The sequence below is a fragment of the Neophocaena asiaeorientalis genome, unplaced genomic scaffold (assembly GCF_003031525.2).
Source record: "Neophocaena asiaeorientalis asiaeorientalis breed wild unplaced genomic scaffold, Neophocaena_asiaeorientalis_V1.1 scaffold7, whole genome shotgun sequence".
Lineage (NCBI taxonomy): Eukaryota > Metazoa > Chordata > Mammalia > Artiodactyla > Phocoenidae > Neophocaena > Neophocaena asiaeorientalis.
The window spans coordinates 3,052,990-3,070,596 of NW_020185337.1; the positions used below are offsets into that span (position 1 = coordinate 3,052,990).

At 44.5% G+C, this 17,607-nt stretch overlaps 1 protein-coding gene across 3 annotated transcripts in view; it reads left to right on the forward strand.

The window, feature by feature from the left end:
- Positions 1-17,607, forward strand: part of ZNF827 (zinc finger protein 827) — a 170,854-nt gene that overhangs the window by 85,028 nt on the left and 68,219 nt on the right. For all 3 annotated transcript variants that reach the window (XM_024736183.1, XM_024736182.1, XM_024736181.1), the window contains 2 exons: positions 6,856-7,095; positions 9,533-9,590. In XM_024736183.1, coding sequence (XP_024591951.1) covers positions 6,856-7,095; positions 9,533-9,590 — 298 coding nt within the window. The remainder of the gene's footprint in view (positions 1-6,855; positions 7,096-9,532; positions 9,591-17,607) is intronic.

Here is a 17,607-nt window from a genome sequence, read left to right on the forward strand (position 1 = left end):
CTCCCCAGCCAGGACAGGCTTCCGGACCCAGCATCTTAGTTTCCATATTCTGCCCTTACCTACCTCTCCAGTGTAATTTCTCTGGAATATAATCTGACACTCCTTGTTAAACGGTATGTTAAATGGAAGATCTGGCTTCGGCACCAAGGTTACTGCATGAAGAATATTTTAAAAAAATACGAAAACTCCTGGCCTAGAGTCAGAAAGTAGAATGATGGTTGCCAGAGGCTGAGAGAGGGGGGAAATGGGGAGTTAGTGTTTAATGGGTAAAGTTTCAGTTGGGGAAGATGAAAAATTCTGGAGAAGGATGATGGTGATGGCTGTACAACTATGTGAATGTACTTAATGCCACTGAACTGTATGCTTAAAAATGGTTAAAAAGATACATCTTATGTTATATATATTTGAACACACACACACACACACACACACACCTCTTGGACCTCGTGGTCAAATGGAGAGAGTATAAAAGTGAGAGGTTATTGAAGATCGGGCAAGGGGATTTTTGGAGCGAACTGGGCTGTGATTCCCCCACTGCAGGGTACTGGGAATGGAGGAAAGGGTACCAGTCTCTCATCCCAAATCTAGAGAGGACGGCTTGAGGGACATCATCCGGGAAGTTTGTCCCATGTTTTCCTCAGTTGGGAGCCTGGTGACCTGGTGCCTGACGTCAGCCTGGGGAATCTAGAGGGCAAATTGCCTTGGTGTCTGAGTGGAAGAGAGAGGCTGCTGGGCTGCATGGGACCTGAACTCACCCTTTTTGTGTGATCAAATAAGGAGGCCCCAGTGTGGACCGGATTCCCACAGGAGGGTCAACAGGGGTGTTGTCTTAAATGCTGTCTGGGGGTGCTCCGTAGAGAGTTGATGGTACCCTTGCCCGCCTTGAGATGGAGGCCCACAGGTGGATCCCCACAGGCGGTGGAGGAAATCAGTGAGCCCAGGCTAGAGGCCGGTCAGCCAGGTAAAGGAAGCACAGGGATAGATCACCACCAGGTTAAAGGTCTCCGTAGACCCGATGGGAGAACCCCATGAGAGAAATGTCTGCTTGCCTCCAGAGGGTAAAACCATTCTAGATCAGGTCAGCGAGGGAAGAGCTTTGCCTCCCCTCCCCTCTCCTGCTTCTCCAGTTATAGATTCAGGAAGGGCAGCTAGAGTGCTGGGGAGGGTGTGAGAAGACAGGGAGAGGGTGCAGAACCCACCATTTCCCCCCAGTCACAGGCGACCTGTGGGCCCTCCCAGGGAGGAGCTGGGTTCACCTTCGCAGAAAGGCTGAACTGTGGCTTAACCTGTGGGGTTGGGCCTTCCGGATTCCGAATCAAGACCATTCCTTTGCTGTTTAAAGGGCTGTAAGGCTTTGTATTACCTAAGAATTATCGGGTTATGGGCCTGACTGAGATTTCACCCAGGACCAGGCGAGGAACATTTTCCTACCAGGCAGGTTTAAAGAGACAACGGCAGACAAAACTAGAGTTGCTTTTCCGTTGACACCTCACGAGTCCCGCTTACCCAAGGAGCCAGCTCCGCCTCTCAACGTTGGCGCTCCAGCCGAACGGACAGTGTGATATTTATTCCCTGGACGCCCCCGGTCGAGTACAATTCCACCTTTTTGCTTTGGCTCGTGGTCTTCCTCGACCCCTCTTCCCACACTGTGTTTTAATTTCACTTCTTGTATGAGAGGGCTGTTGATACTTGTCTGATCATACATCCATTTGGATTTAAACTGCTTGAGGGCAAGAACCTTGCCTTACTTGTCTCTGAATCCCATGAATCATCTATCATAGTTCTGAGTACATAGTAGACATTGATAAAAGATTACACCTAGGGGCAGGACAGGAATAAAGACGCAGACGTAGAGAATGGACTTGAGGACACGGGGAAGGCGAAGGGTAAGCTGGGACGAAGTGAGAGAGCGGCATGGACATATATACACTACCAAATGTAAAATAGATAGCTAGCAGGAAGCGGCCCCATAGCACAGAGAGATCACCTCGGTGCTTTGTGACCACCTAGAGGGGTGGAATAGGGAGGATGGGAGGGAGACGCAAGAGGGAGGAGGTATGGGGATATATGGATACATATAGCTGATTCACTTTGTTATACAGCAGAAACTAACACACCATTATAAAGCAATTATACTCCAGTAAAAATGTTAAAAAAAAAAAAAGAAAAAAGATTACAGAATGGCCAAGTGACTGAAGAATGAAATAATCCACTTTGATAGCTAATATGTGTTGTGCTTATGAAGGCAGGAAAGAAAACAGTATTATGGCATTCCTGTTGCCTTTTTCCCCTTCTGTTGCCAAGCAGAGTTTGAATAGGGCTTGTTGGAGCCACGAACCAACTCTTCCAATGCTACCAGACATGTACACACACATGTACACTGTTCTGTACACTTCTGAAGAGGAAATAGCATCTTTTTACGGGTGTATGTGTTTTCCATTTTAAAAAAAATTCAGGTGAATGACAAGATATTCATCACAGAAAAATTACAGAATACAAATAAGCGTTGAAGTAAACAGTCACCTACAGGCATCAGGCACTGTTAACACTCTCTCATCTCTTCCCACATGCCAGGTTCTCTCTTGAAGTAGCAGTAGAGCCCACTGGAGTTGAGTTCGTATTTGTGGCGTGGGAGTCAAAGCTAAGAGTGAGTGGAGTGAGGTATTCAACCATTGCTATGTTAGGACGCCCCAGGCAACAGGGAGCGAGCTGGCCTGGGGACCAAGTGGGATCTGTAGCAGAAACTCTGTTCCCAAGTCCGCTGCCTCCCGCATCCTCGACCAGCTGGCCTGAGACGGTGATCAACCGAGTTGGAACTTAGGAGGAGCTGCTTCTTTCTGCTTGGCCTTGGGTCCTGATTAATTGGGGCGGGAAGAGGAGAAGGGGTGAAAACAAGAGTGTGGGAAAAACTTTACAGCTGTGGTTTTGCCCTCCAGAGGACACTGGCGATGTCTGGAGTTACTCGTAGTTGTCACAGCTAGGGGGCTGGCACTCCTCGTTTGTAGAGAGTAGAGACCAGAGATGTGCTAAACACCCTACAGTGCACAGCACAGCCTCCCACAGCAAAGAAGTATCTGGCTTCAAATGTCCATAGGGCTGAGGTTGAGAAACCTGCTTTTTAAAAAAAGGCAAGAAAACACTTGGCAATGACGCTATTGCATACAAGAGCAAGGACTATAAAAATATTTATTGAATCATGTCTCACTTGCCCATTGAAATGTCAGTTTGAAAAGTCTTCTCGGTGAGTCTGGAGTCTGTCGGGTAGATTACAAATGCTAAAGGGTTTGGGGGGTTTTTTAAGCATCTTTATTGGAGTATAATTGCTTTACAATGGTGTGTTAGTTTCTGCTGTATAACGAAGTGAATCAGCTATACGTATACATATATCCCCATATCTCCTCCCTCTTGCGTCTCCCTCCCACCTTCCCTCTCCCACCCCTCTAGGTGGACACAAAGCACAGAGCTGATCTCCCTGTGCTATGTGGCTGCTTCCCACTAGCTATCTATTTTACATTTTGTAGTATATATATGTACATGCCACTCTCTCACTTCGTCCCCGCTTACCCTTCCCCCTCCGCATATCCTCAAGTCCATTCTCTACGTCTGCGTCTTTATTCCTGTCCGGCCCCTAGGTTCTTCAGAACTTTTTTTTTTTTTAGATTCCATATATATGTGTTAGCATGTGGTATTTGTTTTTCTCTTTCTGACTTACTTCACTCTGTGATCAGTGTTGTGCATAGTTGAAAAGTCAAGAGTTGTCATAAGGAAGAGCAGAAAGCACTTCATGGAAAGTCATATTTGAAATTATCCCAAGTAGCTTTTAAAAACAGGTTTCATTAAATCCGGTGGCACAAATAGCCAGGTGGGTTTTTTGGGTTTTTTTAATTAATTTATTAATGTATTTATTTTTTGGCTGCATTGGGTCTTCGTTGCTGCACACGGGCTTTCTCTAGTTGCGGAGAGCGGGGGCTACTCTTCCTTGCGGTGTGCGGGCATCTCATTGCGGTGGCTTGTCTCGTTGTGGAGCACAGGCTGTAGGCGCGCAGGCTTAAGTAGTTGTGGCATGTGGGCTCAGTAGTTGTGGCTCGTGGGCTCTAGAGCGCAGGCTCAGTAGTTGTGGCGCACGGGCTTAGTTGCTCCGCGGCATGTGGGATCTTCCCGGACCAGGGCTCGAACCCGTGTTCCCTGCATTGGTAGGCAGATTCTTAACTGCTGCGCCACCAGGGAGCCAGGTGGTTTTTAATCCAGGGGCAAAGCTGGGGGAAAGGGCGCTTGGGGGATATAAATAATGGAGCTTCTTTCTAGCTTTGCTCTTTTTATGTTGTTGAGATTTTTATTTTTTTAACAAAATGAATCTCTTTCTAGTATCCCTTTGTGTTTGTCTTCAGGCCTTGGAATGACTTGCAAGGTTCAGAGACATCATTATGTACCTGTGACACTGACCCCACTGTTTATTTTCCAAATCCCAAGTAGTTTGAGGGGACACAAACAGGGCACTGTGTGTGGTGACTGCACCTATGGGTGATCTAAGGGAAGGTCAGGATGGCTGTCAGGTCCCCAAATCCCTAAGTGGACAGGGGGTGTCGTCAGTACTCAGGAAAGAATCAGGGACTAGAAATAAAGGCAGAGAAGCCAGGCATGTAACTTGGAAAGCTTTATAGTCTTCTTCTTTTTTTTTTTTTTTTTTATCATGATTGAATCAATGGACTTGGTTTTTCTGAGCTTCACAGACATGCAGAGAAAAAAGAAAAAAACAGCTTGGCAGGAATACAGGGAGGGGGAAAGGATCTAAATTAAATATAACAGTTGCCTGAAGTTTAGTTGCTGACAAAAAACAAGTCGTTTTCTCTGAGAAGCATGTGTAATATGTCAGGAAGAAAAAAAGCACAGTTCTTACATGAGATCTTATGGATAGCACCACATTAATTTTAATCATTTAATTTAAAGTACTCCACTGTCTTCTTTATTGCAAATCAATAAAGTACGCATGTACTTGACTTTCACCTGTCTCATACTTGGCAAGGAGAGCGTAGCTTTCTCTGACTACCCAGCTTACAGCAATGAGATTTCCCCTGTCATATCTCCTAACTGTCCCAAGATCAGCACCTGCTTTATGTTGCCTCTTATAGTTAGTTATATCTGTCTATCTATCCATCCATCTGTCACAAAGTACCACAAACTTCGTAGATTAAAACTACAGAAATGGGGGCCAGGAGTCTGAAATCTGAAGGTTCTAGGGGAGAATCTTTTCTTACTCTCTCCAGTTTCTGGTGACACCAGGCAATCCTTAGCTTGTGGCAGCAAAACTCCGGTCTCTCTTAGTCCGTTCCGGCTGCTGTAACAGAACATCACAGACTGGGTAGCTTGTAAACAACAGAGAGGTATTTCTCACAGCTCTGGCATCTGGAAGTCGAGGGTCAGGGTGCCAGCACGGTCAGGTGAGAGCCCTCTTCCTGGTTCATTGTCAGGCGTCTCTGCACTGAGTCCTCACATGCAGGAAGGGGTGAGGAAGCTGTCCGGGGTCTTCTCCATAAGGGCATTAACCCCCATCCTTGAGGACTCCTCCCTCATGACCTAATCACCTCCCAAAGGCCCCACTTCCAAATATCGTCACATTGGTGATTAGGTTTCAGCATATTAATTTGGAGGGGAGACACAGACAGTCAGTCTTACAGCACTGTCTCTGTCCTCACATGGCCTTTTCCACTGTGTCTGTGTCTTGTCCTCTTCTGTCTATTATATGGACACTTGTCATTGGATTTAGGGCCCACCTGGATAATCCAGGATCATCTTATCTTGAGATCCTTAATCACATCTACAAATACCTTTTTTCCATATAAGGTCACATTCACAAGTTCCTGGGGTTATGACATAGTCATATCGTTTTGGGGGGCCACGATTCAACCCACTACCCTATCTATCTATCTGTCTGTCTTGTCTATCTATCAGATCCTTTTTGGTTTCTGTGTTTTCCAGAATGCTGAGGACACAGTAATAACTAATAAATGCTTACCAATTTGAAAGTGTGGCCTTATTTTAAAGTGACCCAAATTAATGCGCTAATTGTCCCACCTTGTTTCCAAGATGTTCTCTCATTAGCTCTAAGGAACGTATGAACATAAAGACACTCCAGCCTTGCAAAGTAAATGTATGTTTCAAACTAAAGACCAAATGTTCAATGGCCACACCTAAAGCCAGAGCAGTCAGTAAGTTGAACTGTTATTATAACTTGTAAGATCGCTGTTTTTCTAAGTGTTAATTCTTGCGCTGCAGTTAACATCCTAGGTGGTCTTGAGGATTACTAGCTCCCAGCAAGGTGTAAACATCTCAGCTGAATCAACCCTATTTATCCTTTATTAATTTAGGTGCCCTAGAAGAGAAAGCAAAAACATTGATCAGAGCTTTCAAAACAGAGGGAGAAAATCATAGTATGAATATGCTTGCTCTTAACTGAGTCACTGAAATTGAGTACATTATAAAACAAGGACAGATATTCGCTGTGTCCTCTGTAAGTCCTGGAAGCATCATGGCAGAGAGGAAGGAGTGTGTGGGAGTGACTGGGAGACTTTGGTCAAGAAACCTGGTTCTAGATCTGTAGCAGCAGGCCTGGTTCTGTTGCCTTTTGTGTGGCCTTGGGCAAGTCCCCTGATTTCTCTGAGCTTCAGGTTCCTTCCTTTTCTGGAAACCAGATAGATTAAAGTAGAAGTTTTTCAAACTGTGTTCCAGTGTGCCACGGCGCTGTCTTCTAAACTCCTCCCTGACTCAAGCCTCGTAGCTCTCTCTGTGATTAGAAACTGGGTTTGGTTCAGAATTAAGAAACTCTGGCGTTTTTGTTCTTCATTCACCTGTTTGCAGCGGAAAGCTACAAGGACACTCAGATGGTGAAGATCAAAGAGGAACCCATGGAGGTGGACATCCAGGACTCGCAGGCCTCAATATCACCCAGCCGCAGTGTTGGCTATAGCACTTTAATTGGGCGAGAGAAAACTGAACCCTTACAGAAGATGCCAGAAAGCAGAGTGCCCCCAGAGAGAAACCTCTTCAGTCAGGACATCTCTGTGAAGATGGCTTCCGAGCTTCTTTTTCAACTGTCAGGTACGTTGCCTCGAGGAAAAAAAAAAAAAAGTCAATAATGGGGACTAATTGGAGGGAAAGCCACTCTAACGAAGTAAAAACACCAGCATTATAGGATTTTTTAGACAGAAATCCGTTTTGTTACTTTAACGTGTATACGACCTCTCAAACGAAGAGTTCATCAAAGGCTGCCTGGTAGGACTCCTGCCAAACTTTCTTTAGTAAATAGTTAAGAACCGTTTGAAATTGGAACCTATGCAGCTCCGTGCAAATGATCCCTGTTGCCTGGACTAAACGTCTCACCTCTAATTTCGTTTAGGTGATCTGATTAACAGCCTTTCTTTTCTTTTCCTAATGTGCAAAAGATGAACTTCAATTTACTCCAACAGTGACTGAGTTACTGTGAATTCCAAATCAGCGTGGTCGGAATTAATGAGATTTTTACGGTAGCTTGCCAAAAAAAAAAAAAAATCAAGGAAAGGGGAAGGCAAAAGACGAAACTGTGAGGACGCTTTTCCAGCTATAACATAGTAGAACATTTCCTGTAAACCAACTTTTTCTACTTCAAATACTCAGAAGTCAAAGTTTAGGAATCAGCTAAGTGATCACCTATTAAAAAGCTAAGGAATCACTGATTCTAGCTCAGCTAAGTGTCTTGATAGAATAGGTGAGGGTTCTAGAACCTAAGCTGTTCTCTTTATCACCTCATTCAAGCTGCGGGCTCTTTGTCAAATTTAATGTGCCGTTACTGCTTGAATGTGATTGAGATGGATGAAAGAGACTCATATAAGATTCAGACTTATATAGAAATACAGATACTTTGTCCTTGGTCAAGCATTGGCCTACATACTGAAATTCAGGCATCAGTAGAGTTTGTTACTAATATTTGATAAACTCTGTTTTGTTATGGCTAACAGATTTAAAACACCCATTAAATGCCTCATTATTTAAGTACTGACTTTTCTCCCCTAAGAAAAATACCGGAAAAGAGGAAAGAAGCTAGAATCTGCAAGGCATCCTGATAGCTCACCTTCTCATGGGCCTCATGACACGCCCCCATAGCTGTAAGGTTATCAATCGGTGCCGAAAATGGCAGCCTCGGAGTTCTCAGACAAGGGCTGTGTTTGTGCAGAGCTCAGAGAGGTGGAAAGAGTTAAGTCAGTAAACTGAATAGGCCACATAGATCTTTGCAAGTTCCAAAAAAACTCCAAACATGCAAGACGCTTTGCTTTAAAAAAAAAAAAAAAAAAAAAAAAAAAACAAGCTGAAAGCATCTCTAAAACAATATAACTTTGAAAATGATTTAGCAGTTCAAATCTGCAAGAGTGAGGCCAGTGTGATTCTTTGAAAAAAGTCTCTGTCTCTAGCAGTACATTATCATGGTCTGCTATCAGCTAAAAACTTTGTGTCTGAGAGTTCTCACCCTGGCGCTGTCACTGACTGCCTGGGTGACCTCAAGCAAGTCAGTTAGCCCCGATTTCCTGCTCTCTGAAAGAACACTGCCTGTGAATCCAGATTCACCCTCATTGTCACTGTTGAACGGACAGAAAGGAATTGTCCACGCACATATGCACACAGCAGCTTCAGACCAGTGTTAAAAAACACGGGACAGCGTATATCTTTGTTTAAAATTTTCCCCCAAATCCGTAAGATTAGGAGTTTTTCACTTGCCCTGCTGTTGAAATCTGAAACCCTTGTAGAGGTGGCCAGGTTTCCTCTGGAGACTTAAAAGAAGCCACCCAGAGCTGTGAACGTCAGGGCAGAATCCTCACATTTGAACTGGACGGGGAAGACCAGAGGTCAACTTTTGTGTTCCTGAAAGCTAATGAAATAATTTCTGACAGCTGGTAGATTCAGACCTCAGGACAAGAGTTTACCTCCTCTTGTCTAATGATATTTTTTGTCCCCTGTGACATTTATCAGAATGTGTGCACTCGATGACTCTCGCACCCAGAGGTCCTACGTTTGTTTTTATATCCCGTCTCACAAAGGGGCCTGACAATACAGAATGCTTAAAGGTTGTCATCCAAGTCAGAAGCGGAACAGTTGCAACAACTGCAGTTTTCATGCTGAATCAGAGAAAAGCAGACATTTTCAGCTGGGGAAAAATAGAGAAATAACTATCTTTATGCACATCTGTGTGTGTGTGTGTGTGTGTGTGTGTGTGTGTGTGTGTGTACATGTACTTACTGAGGCCTGATGAAAATCAGACAACACAGTTGTACTTTGTTAGTAATTCTTTCCCTTTGATTGGTTTTTAATAAACTATTTTGGTGGATGCTATCGACATGCTTTTGTTGCCTGTCTTTACCAATAAGACAGGAATGGTTTGAATGTTTAAAAAAGAAACCCACAACAGAGAAAGAGGAATGTGGAGGATGTTTCTGCTTCAGCCTGAAACACACAAATCGAGTCAGAACAACCTAAGAGGTGTCTGTTTCATCCTTTCTCTTTACAGAGAAGGTGAGCAAAGAGCACATTCACACGAAAGAAAACACCATCCGGACGACCACCAGGTAGGCCACTGTGGAGTCCCCTCGGAACACTCCCTCTGGGGGCCTTGAGGCCCACGTCACAGTTTGAGCAACATTCCTCAAACCGTACTCTCCCACTGGGTTCAAAAGTCACCCCTTTATCATCATTTTGTATTTGAACTTTGGTTGGTGGAAACAACACAAAACGCAAAGGACACCAAGGGGGAAGGCCATTCACAGTTATTAAACATCTAAATGTGTCACTTTGCTGGAGAGTTTTCCTTATGCTATTATTTTTTATTCCTTACAATGATTGTGTGAAGTAGATAATATTATCCTCTTGGCAGAAGTTTCCTGACCGGAGAGTTGAAGTGGGTGGCTGTATTTGGGAGCTGGATCTGTATCTCAGGAAAGCCTCAGTCGGTGGGTAGACCGAGGTTGAACTGTGTTCCTAAGTAGCTTTGCAGCTGTGGACTGATAACTTGTCACCAGGGACATCCCAGCTTTTTAACTCACTGCATTGTTAGGAGGGCAAAAATGTAAAAAGCAGAAGAAAGACAATGCTTTCAGAAATTGCAGGAAAACTGACATCACTAACAACTGTAGGTTAAGGAAGCTTTCCATTTGCCAAAGGCAGTTTAAGAGAAGGTCAGCCAGGGTGGGCTGCCCATCAGTCTGCTGCCTGAAAGGAAAAGGACGGGTCAGTACTGCCACCCAGCCTGAGGCTCATGACCACCCAGACCTGAACTGTTGCAGGCAGGTGCCAACAAGTGCAGACCCACCTCCGTGGAAAGGGAGCTCAGGGGAGAGGCAGTCTCCCCCTTGGCAGGCTTTAAGTCAAGGAACTTTACTTTCCTGAGCAAACTTAGATTCTTCCTCCTGGGAGCCGTTGCTTGGTTTTACGATTTAATTCTTGTGACGGAAGATCAACAGTGTTTTTCCTTTGGATGTGATGTGAGTCGACCTCGGACCATCACCGGGCTCGTGAATGGTGTTCATTTGCTTCTTTTTAACTCTGTGAATCGGCATTTGGGACTATCAAATATTAAACAGTAATTAAAGCAGAGTCACACAGGGTTCATATAGTATTAGGGACAGAACCTGACTCTAACCCAAGCATGGTGTTAGGCTTGCCTCCGTGTATAAGTACGCAGATGGGGAATGAGTCTTTCCATCTGGTCTGTGCGTTGTGTTGGGAAATGGGTCTGGGGGATGGAGAGGGGACTTTGTTCAGTTGGATGCCCAAATAGGAGATGTGAGCTACTATAGATTCCAGCCTGCCTTCTCCATGTAATCCTAAGGCTATTTTTTTTTTTTTTTGGTATCTATGCTTATGTTCGTGAGTCTAAACACATGAAATGGGCCAGATTGGTAGACATCGAAAGACGGCAGATTAAAAATAAGAGGTGTCCATTTTAAGTTGCTTCCCTAGGCTTCCTGAAGTGTCACAGGTCAGGTTCCCTAGAAGCAGAGCCCGAGACAGGGATCCCTGTGCGGGTGTGTTATGGAGGGCGTGCTCTCAGAGGGACCTGCAGGGATGGGATGGGGCTGGAGAGGGAAGGGGAGCTGAGCAAGGATTCTAGGGCCCGTTGTCTCCCGCAGAGAATTCTGGAACATGAATTGCACCGCAGAGTAAATCCTGCCTTGAGGTAAGGGGGCCAGCTCTTGGTCCCCCCTCATTATCCACTAACTTCATCAGGGGATGTGTAGCCTGCCAGGTGCGGGGGGGGGGGCTCCAACGGTGAGGGCAGTTCTCACTACGAGCAGCTGGCACCCCTGGGGATGCGGGGTGAGTGCACCAGTGCGGTCAAGGGGATCTGGGCAAGACCCCAGCCCCATCTCCTATGGAGGCTTTCTGCCGGTTCTTTAAGATTACATGATAATATTTACCTAGGAGAAAGGTATGCTGTGAGACCCTGTTATTATGCTTTTCAGGTGTTCTCTGGGACGAGGTAAGAGGAGGTTTGAACTAGCCCCAAACAAGTGAAATGTACAATACCTCCTTAGCCTCGGTTGCCTTGGCTGGAGCTGAAGCATAACTACAGGATAGAAGAGAGGGGTTTTTTTTAGCCATTTGGCAAAAAACGAAGCAATCCTTAAATTCTCCTGTTGCTGGGAGATTATGCGTAAGAAGAGTTCCAAATCAGATCTTTGGCCCAATGCAGAACAAGAGGTGCTTCCTATGAGCTCCCCCACCCCTACAATGTGGTGTGCAGAAATCAGTGTTATAGGTTTCCTGGTTTATTGTTCTACAAAATCCTTGGTGTGTTTTTATTTTTCCTTTGAGTAGGCAACTTGCCCAATTAGCCTCTCCTCAAAGAGATCTCTTTTTACCTTCTCACCTCATTACTTCAGGTGGAATAGAATCAAGCTGCCTTGTGCCAAGAAATCCTCTTTAACCTGAGTTAACCGATAGCAGAAATAAGGGGAAAAAACGCCAACTCTCTTCTTTTTTGATTCCCGTTTTGGAAGAAACTCTTATTTTTGGAAGAGGTCTGCACAAGGTCAGCTAATGGGGTTATGTTTTAAGCTATGATCTGTGATACTTTCCAGACAGATTTACATCGAGCCTCCAACTTCCCATACCTGCAGATTTTTTAAGTACTTAGTGGGATGTTTGGTTAGTTATCAGATCTGCCACGTTTCATTTCCTGGAAGAAGCTGACTGTCCAGAGCGATGGCTCATCGTGGGAATCAAAGTTCGGAATTGTCCATGTTTCAGAGTTGCTGGGCACATTTAAGATAGCTGACTTGTGAAGAGCAGCCTTGGGCGCCGGCCTCAGCACAGTATTGAGATCAGGCACTTCCAAATGCTGATGGGTGCCTGAGCCCTTCCACTCAGTGAGATCTGCCTCTGTGATCTGAAGATCCAGGGGAACCAGAGGAGAAAAGAGACGTGCAATGCTGAAAAAAGAAACTGATCCTCTCCAATTCTCCCTCTGTCCTTTATCAACCCACAACTTTCCCCACTGTTGTTAATCATTATTAATCTTGACTCTCATGCCAAACACAAGAATGAAGAAAAAGTGTAGTAACCCAAGTGTGAAACACTCTGTCTCTGGCAGTTCCAATGTGTGCTTACCAATGAGATATGGGGGTGCTGGTTTCCATGCCCGGGCACCAAGGCAACAGGAAGCCCATGGATGTGCGTACAGGTAACTCCCCATCCCATAAGGGCTGATGACTGCACCTCTGTCCTCATCCAGTCCTCCCTCGTCACAGCTGTCCATTGGCCATTCTGCTGTTTGTTAATTCCTCGATTATAAGATGGGGAGACATGGAAAGAGAAAATGATGTTGGACAGCATTCCTTGTTAGCCATTTTTTTTGTGTGTGTGTGTGGTACGCGGGCCTCTCACTGCTGTGGCCTCTCCCGTGGCGGAGCACAGGCTCCGGACGCGCAGGCTCAGCGGCCATGGCTCACGGGCCCAGCCGCTCCGCGGCACGTGGAATCCTCCCGCACCAGGGCACGAACCCGTGTCCCCTGCATCGGCAGGCGGACTCTCAACCACTGCGCCACCAGGGAAGCCCCGTTAGCCATTTTTTAAAAGAAGTTCTAGGTAAAGCTAAGGGTTGAAACTAATAACTAGCAAGTTTCTGGATCATTGGCTCTTGACCTCATTTTTCAAAAACTCTTACAATGGAAAATTTCAAACAGATACAAGAACAGAGAATGTACCCATGATCAAGTTTAAATAATTATCAATTCATGTTTCATCCATCCCTTCCTTTTGTTCTTCTTCCCTGTAGATTATTTTGAAGCAAATCCTAGACATCATTGGAAGAACTGGTTTGAGAACGCCTTTTTAAAAAATTATCCTAAGAGCTTAGACTCAGCTGCTTCAGTTAGGATCATCTTCCCAAAAGTAAAGGAGAAAACTATCCACCAGGGTATCCCATGTGGCCAGGCAGAGAAATCAGTCTGCTTAGCAGCCGGGATGATTGGGTCCCATGGTCCTGCTCACCAGTGCCTTGACCTTTCCCTTCCTTCCACCCTTGTCTGTGCCCTCCTAGGAGCACCTCCATTGAATCAGTCCTTCAGATGGAGCTTCACTGTAAATGCTAAACAGCAGTTCGTCTGCCTGTTTAACCTTAGAGTCTAGAAAATTCAACCTAAGTGTAAAGAAGTCTGTGCGTCCCCTTTGAGATAGCCGGTGGCATTCTTAATGCCATTCTACCTGACAAATGAGATGGGGAGAAGGTCCGCCCAGTCCCATGAGAACAGAAGGACTGAATGCTTAAGAGACTAACGCAATCTTGATTTTTCGATTTCCTTTCCCAGCACAAGCCTAGGTTCTGCTGGGAGCAGATAACCAGCTAATATGATCACTTGTAGATGAAAATATATGAGGCATGATATCATAACCAGATCCCAAAGTTTAATGGAATAAAAAGAAGATCTACATCTTCTGACATGGACCATCACCCAACCAGATGCTGGATAAGATCGAAATAGGAAAATGGAACCCTAGAGTAAGAATCAGATAGCTCCTGGCAGGTGAATTGGACATGCTCGATGTTGTGTAACACCATGAACTTCAAACAATGGCTGCCAAGAACCCTCTCTTGGTTATTTGTTCTCTCTCTTCCCCATTAATAATTCAGCGTCCATGGGGCTATAAGATTGCAGGCCTATAAGAAAAACTTCTCACACCTGGCTTGCTCTATTCCAAAAGCAAGGAAGTATTTACCTGAATTGGTTTTTTCCCCCATTACTAGACAAAAAGCAGAAGTGGGAAAATCAGAAAGGTAGAGTCCTATCATGCTGTGCTGACCAACATTTAATTTGCCCAACTTTCAGAATTTGAAATGTGGGCTATTTTTCTGTGATTTAGATAATGGCACTTACAGAGTTTACTAAAAGACATACGTACTTGGAAGTGTCCAATACAGAATTTTCCGGTGTGATTGTTTGGGTGCCTGTCCTTAAATATTTATGAGTCAGTAATAGAAATTGCACAAATTTGTACGAGCGTGATGTGCCACTTCAATCTGTGCAATTTCCCCTTTTCATTTTTTAGAAGGCATAAGAGAACCATGCTCCATTGAGAAGTAAAAGATGTCACAGAAAGAACACTGGATTAGATGGAAGCAATTAAGAAAATAAACAGGAAACAGAGCAAATGAAATTGGTGATTTTGGAGTAGCTCTCCCTATAGTCTCTTCACCCTTTATATTTTCTAACGTTAAAATTAAAGGCACAGAATTTTGTTTCTAAAAAATGGAAATGGCTACTAATTTCATGGAATCCCTCCAGTTAGGACAGTCGGTGCTTTTTTGGTGAAGCCAAAGCTGGTTGGTGGGCCATTGAAAAGTTTTAAAAGCGCCTTTGCTCAAGACACTGCCATCTACTGGGATACTGACATAATAAATATGTAAATCTTTGTTGTCTGTGATGTTAAGTACCCACCCCCACCCACCCACCCAGTAAGGTACCTTTGTGCAGTGCACAGCCTGCACCACTGAACGTAGCTGCCCTGACACAAGTGTTGACGGGAGAGTTTTTCACTGGCAGTCAATCCTTCTCAACTTATCTTTGAGTTTTCATTTTTCAAAGAAGTTAAAACTCATCCTTTAAACAGTGGATCTTTTTTTTTTTTTTTTAAATACATATAGCCTCAAACTACTTTGTGGATTGCTGCCATTTGAGGTTTCTTCCTTCTTATCACACCAAACTTTCCTCAGTACTTTTCTCTATTTCTATACGCCATTGTCCTGTAGGTGTCATGCTCTGCTGTTTTTCCTCCCACCCATGACCTCTACATTGAACGGTTATAGTTGAGACACTGTGCTTCCGGAACTCTTTAATACGGTGTCACTGTGAAGAGTTTAAATCTTCTTTTCAAGGATCTGAAGAGGGCTGTGCCTTTCTTTTCTTCATTTCCCTGGGTTCTCCCACCTTTATTTCTGCTGGCTTACAACTGTGTTCCATCTGTTTGTGCAGCTCAGAACAGTCAGGAACGAGGTAGAAATGTGTAAGCCTCTGTAAGTAGACATCCTCCTTTGACAGATCATGCACAGGTGACATGTGACATGTGGCTCAGATGCCAGCTTCTTCTAATCTGGGATTTTCTCTCAAGGGTGTCTCCATGGTTGTTACTAGAAATATCTCCAATATTCCAGGGTTGACCTCTGTTTAGCAGGGAAAGCCCTGGTGGCTGATGCAGCAGGCCAAGGCCCATCCACATTTCACTGGGGTCACCTTCAACTTCCACGGGACAAAGGGTCTCGCATCGCTGCAGAGAAGACTGAGTTAGTTCATCTGTGCTCTGCTCGCCTCGGCAGAAGCCCATTGTCCTTGTTTATGTACAAAGTCAGATTCCTGCGGGAGATCCAGGTCCCTCCACGAGCTGACATTTCACGGATCCTGACATGCAGGTTCACTTCCGCGGCTGCGCCTGGCTCCAGCTCCCCAAGGTCTGGCCTCCCCGCCGCAGCCGCCCTCGACAAGACCTGGCATTGTGCTACTTGTCCTGAGAAGTTTCCTGGCTCCGCGGTGGATGAATGCTCGAGCCGCAGCAACAGGAATTGTCCCTTGAAAACGTGGTGTTAGGTTGTACGGATTGGCCTGCCTCTAGGACAGCCCTAAATAGAAGGCATCTGTACTTTCCAGAGAAGAAAATTTAAAAACATTACCAAAATGAATTCTCCCTAAAATGTTCTACTTTTCTTCTACAGTATTTTAAACAGCCTTTTTCTTCCGTGGCTCTCAGCCTTCTGCAACTGAAGTTGACTGATATGAATGGGATCAGAATTTAGATACAGTTGCCCCCGCCTGTGTCTCTTACAACTGCCTTCAATTATATCATACTTCAGATTACTCTTTAAAAGACTAAGAGTCTCTTTAAAAAATAAAGGATACTGAACAGTAAATCTTAATCATTTGTTTTAAGTTTAAAAAATAACTTTTAGGTCTTCCCTGGTGGCACAGTGGTTGAGAATCTGCCTGCCGATGCAGGGGACAGAGGTTTGTGCCCCGGTCCGGGAGGATTCCACATGCCGCAGAGCGGCTGGGCCCGTGAGGCATGACCGCTGAGCCTGTGTGTCCAGAGCCTGTGCTCCGCAACGGGAGAGGCCACAACAGTGAAAGGCCCGCGTACCGCAAAAAAACAAACAAACAAACAAACTTTTATTTTCAGAGAATATAGGAGAACATAAAGAAGAAAAGATACCCACTTATAATCAATCCTGCTACCTAGAAGCAGCCACTGCTAAGTTGGTGGTGTGTATCCTGGCTGAATTTTTATCTATTTATAGATGTATCCTTTCCTATCAAAACTGAATCCTACTATATATACAGTTTTATAATCTTCTCTTTTACCTAGTAATATATTAAGGATTTCTTTCCATGTCAGTAAACATAACCCAATATTATTCTTTTCATATTTGCATGTCATAATTTATTTAATACATCTCCTATTATTGGATATCAAGGGTTTGGTTTGGTTTTGTTTTTCAAGTTGCTGCTAATTCTGGGATAAATTGACTCAAGAAAACATTCGCAGGTTTCAGGCATTTGCTATGAATTGTCTAATTGACTTTCAAAAAGGTTGAATCTACAATTTTACCAGAAGCTAATGAGAGAATATTTTAAAAGTCTCTGTGCTTTATCATTAAAAAAATTTTTTTTTACCGATTGAGAGGTTAAAAAGTATATCTTATAGTTAAAACCTTTTCATTTATTGATTCCTGGTGATATCAAGCATTTTATTCATGAAGAGACATTTTTATTTGTTCTTTTTGGGGTTTTTTTTTTGGTTTCTTTTTTGGTTTTCTTGCGGTTCGTGGGCCTCTCACTGTTGTGGCCTCTCCCGTTGCGGAGCACAGGCTCCGGACACGCAGGCTCAGCGGCCATGGCTCATGGGCCCAGCCGCTCCGCAGCATGTGGGATCCTCCCGGACCGGGGCACAAACCCGTGTCCCCTGCATCGGCAGGCGGACTCTCAATCACTGCGCCACCAGGGAAGCCCCTTGTATTTTTTTTAATCGTCACTTATTATTCTGTCTGGTGGTTTGTCTGGGTTGAACTTTTTATTTGATTGTTGATACTGATTTTTTTAT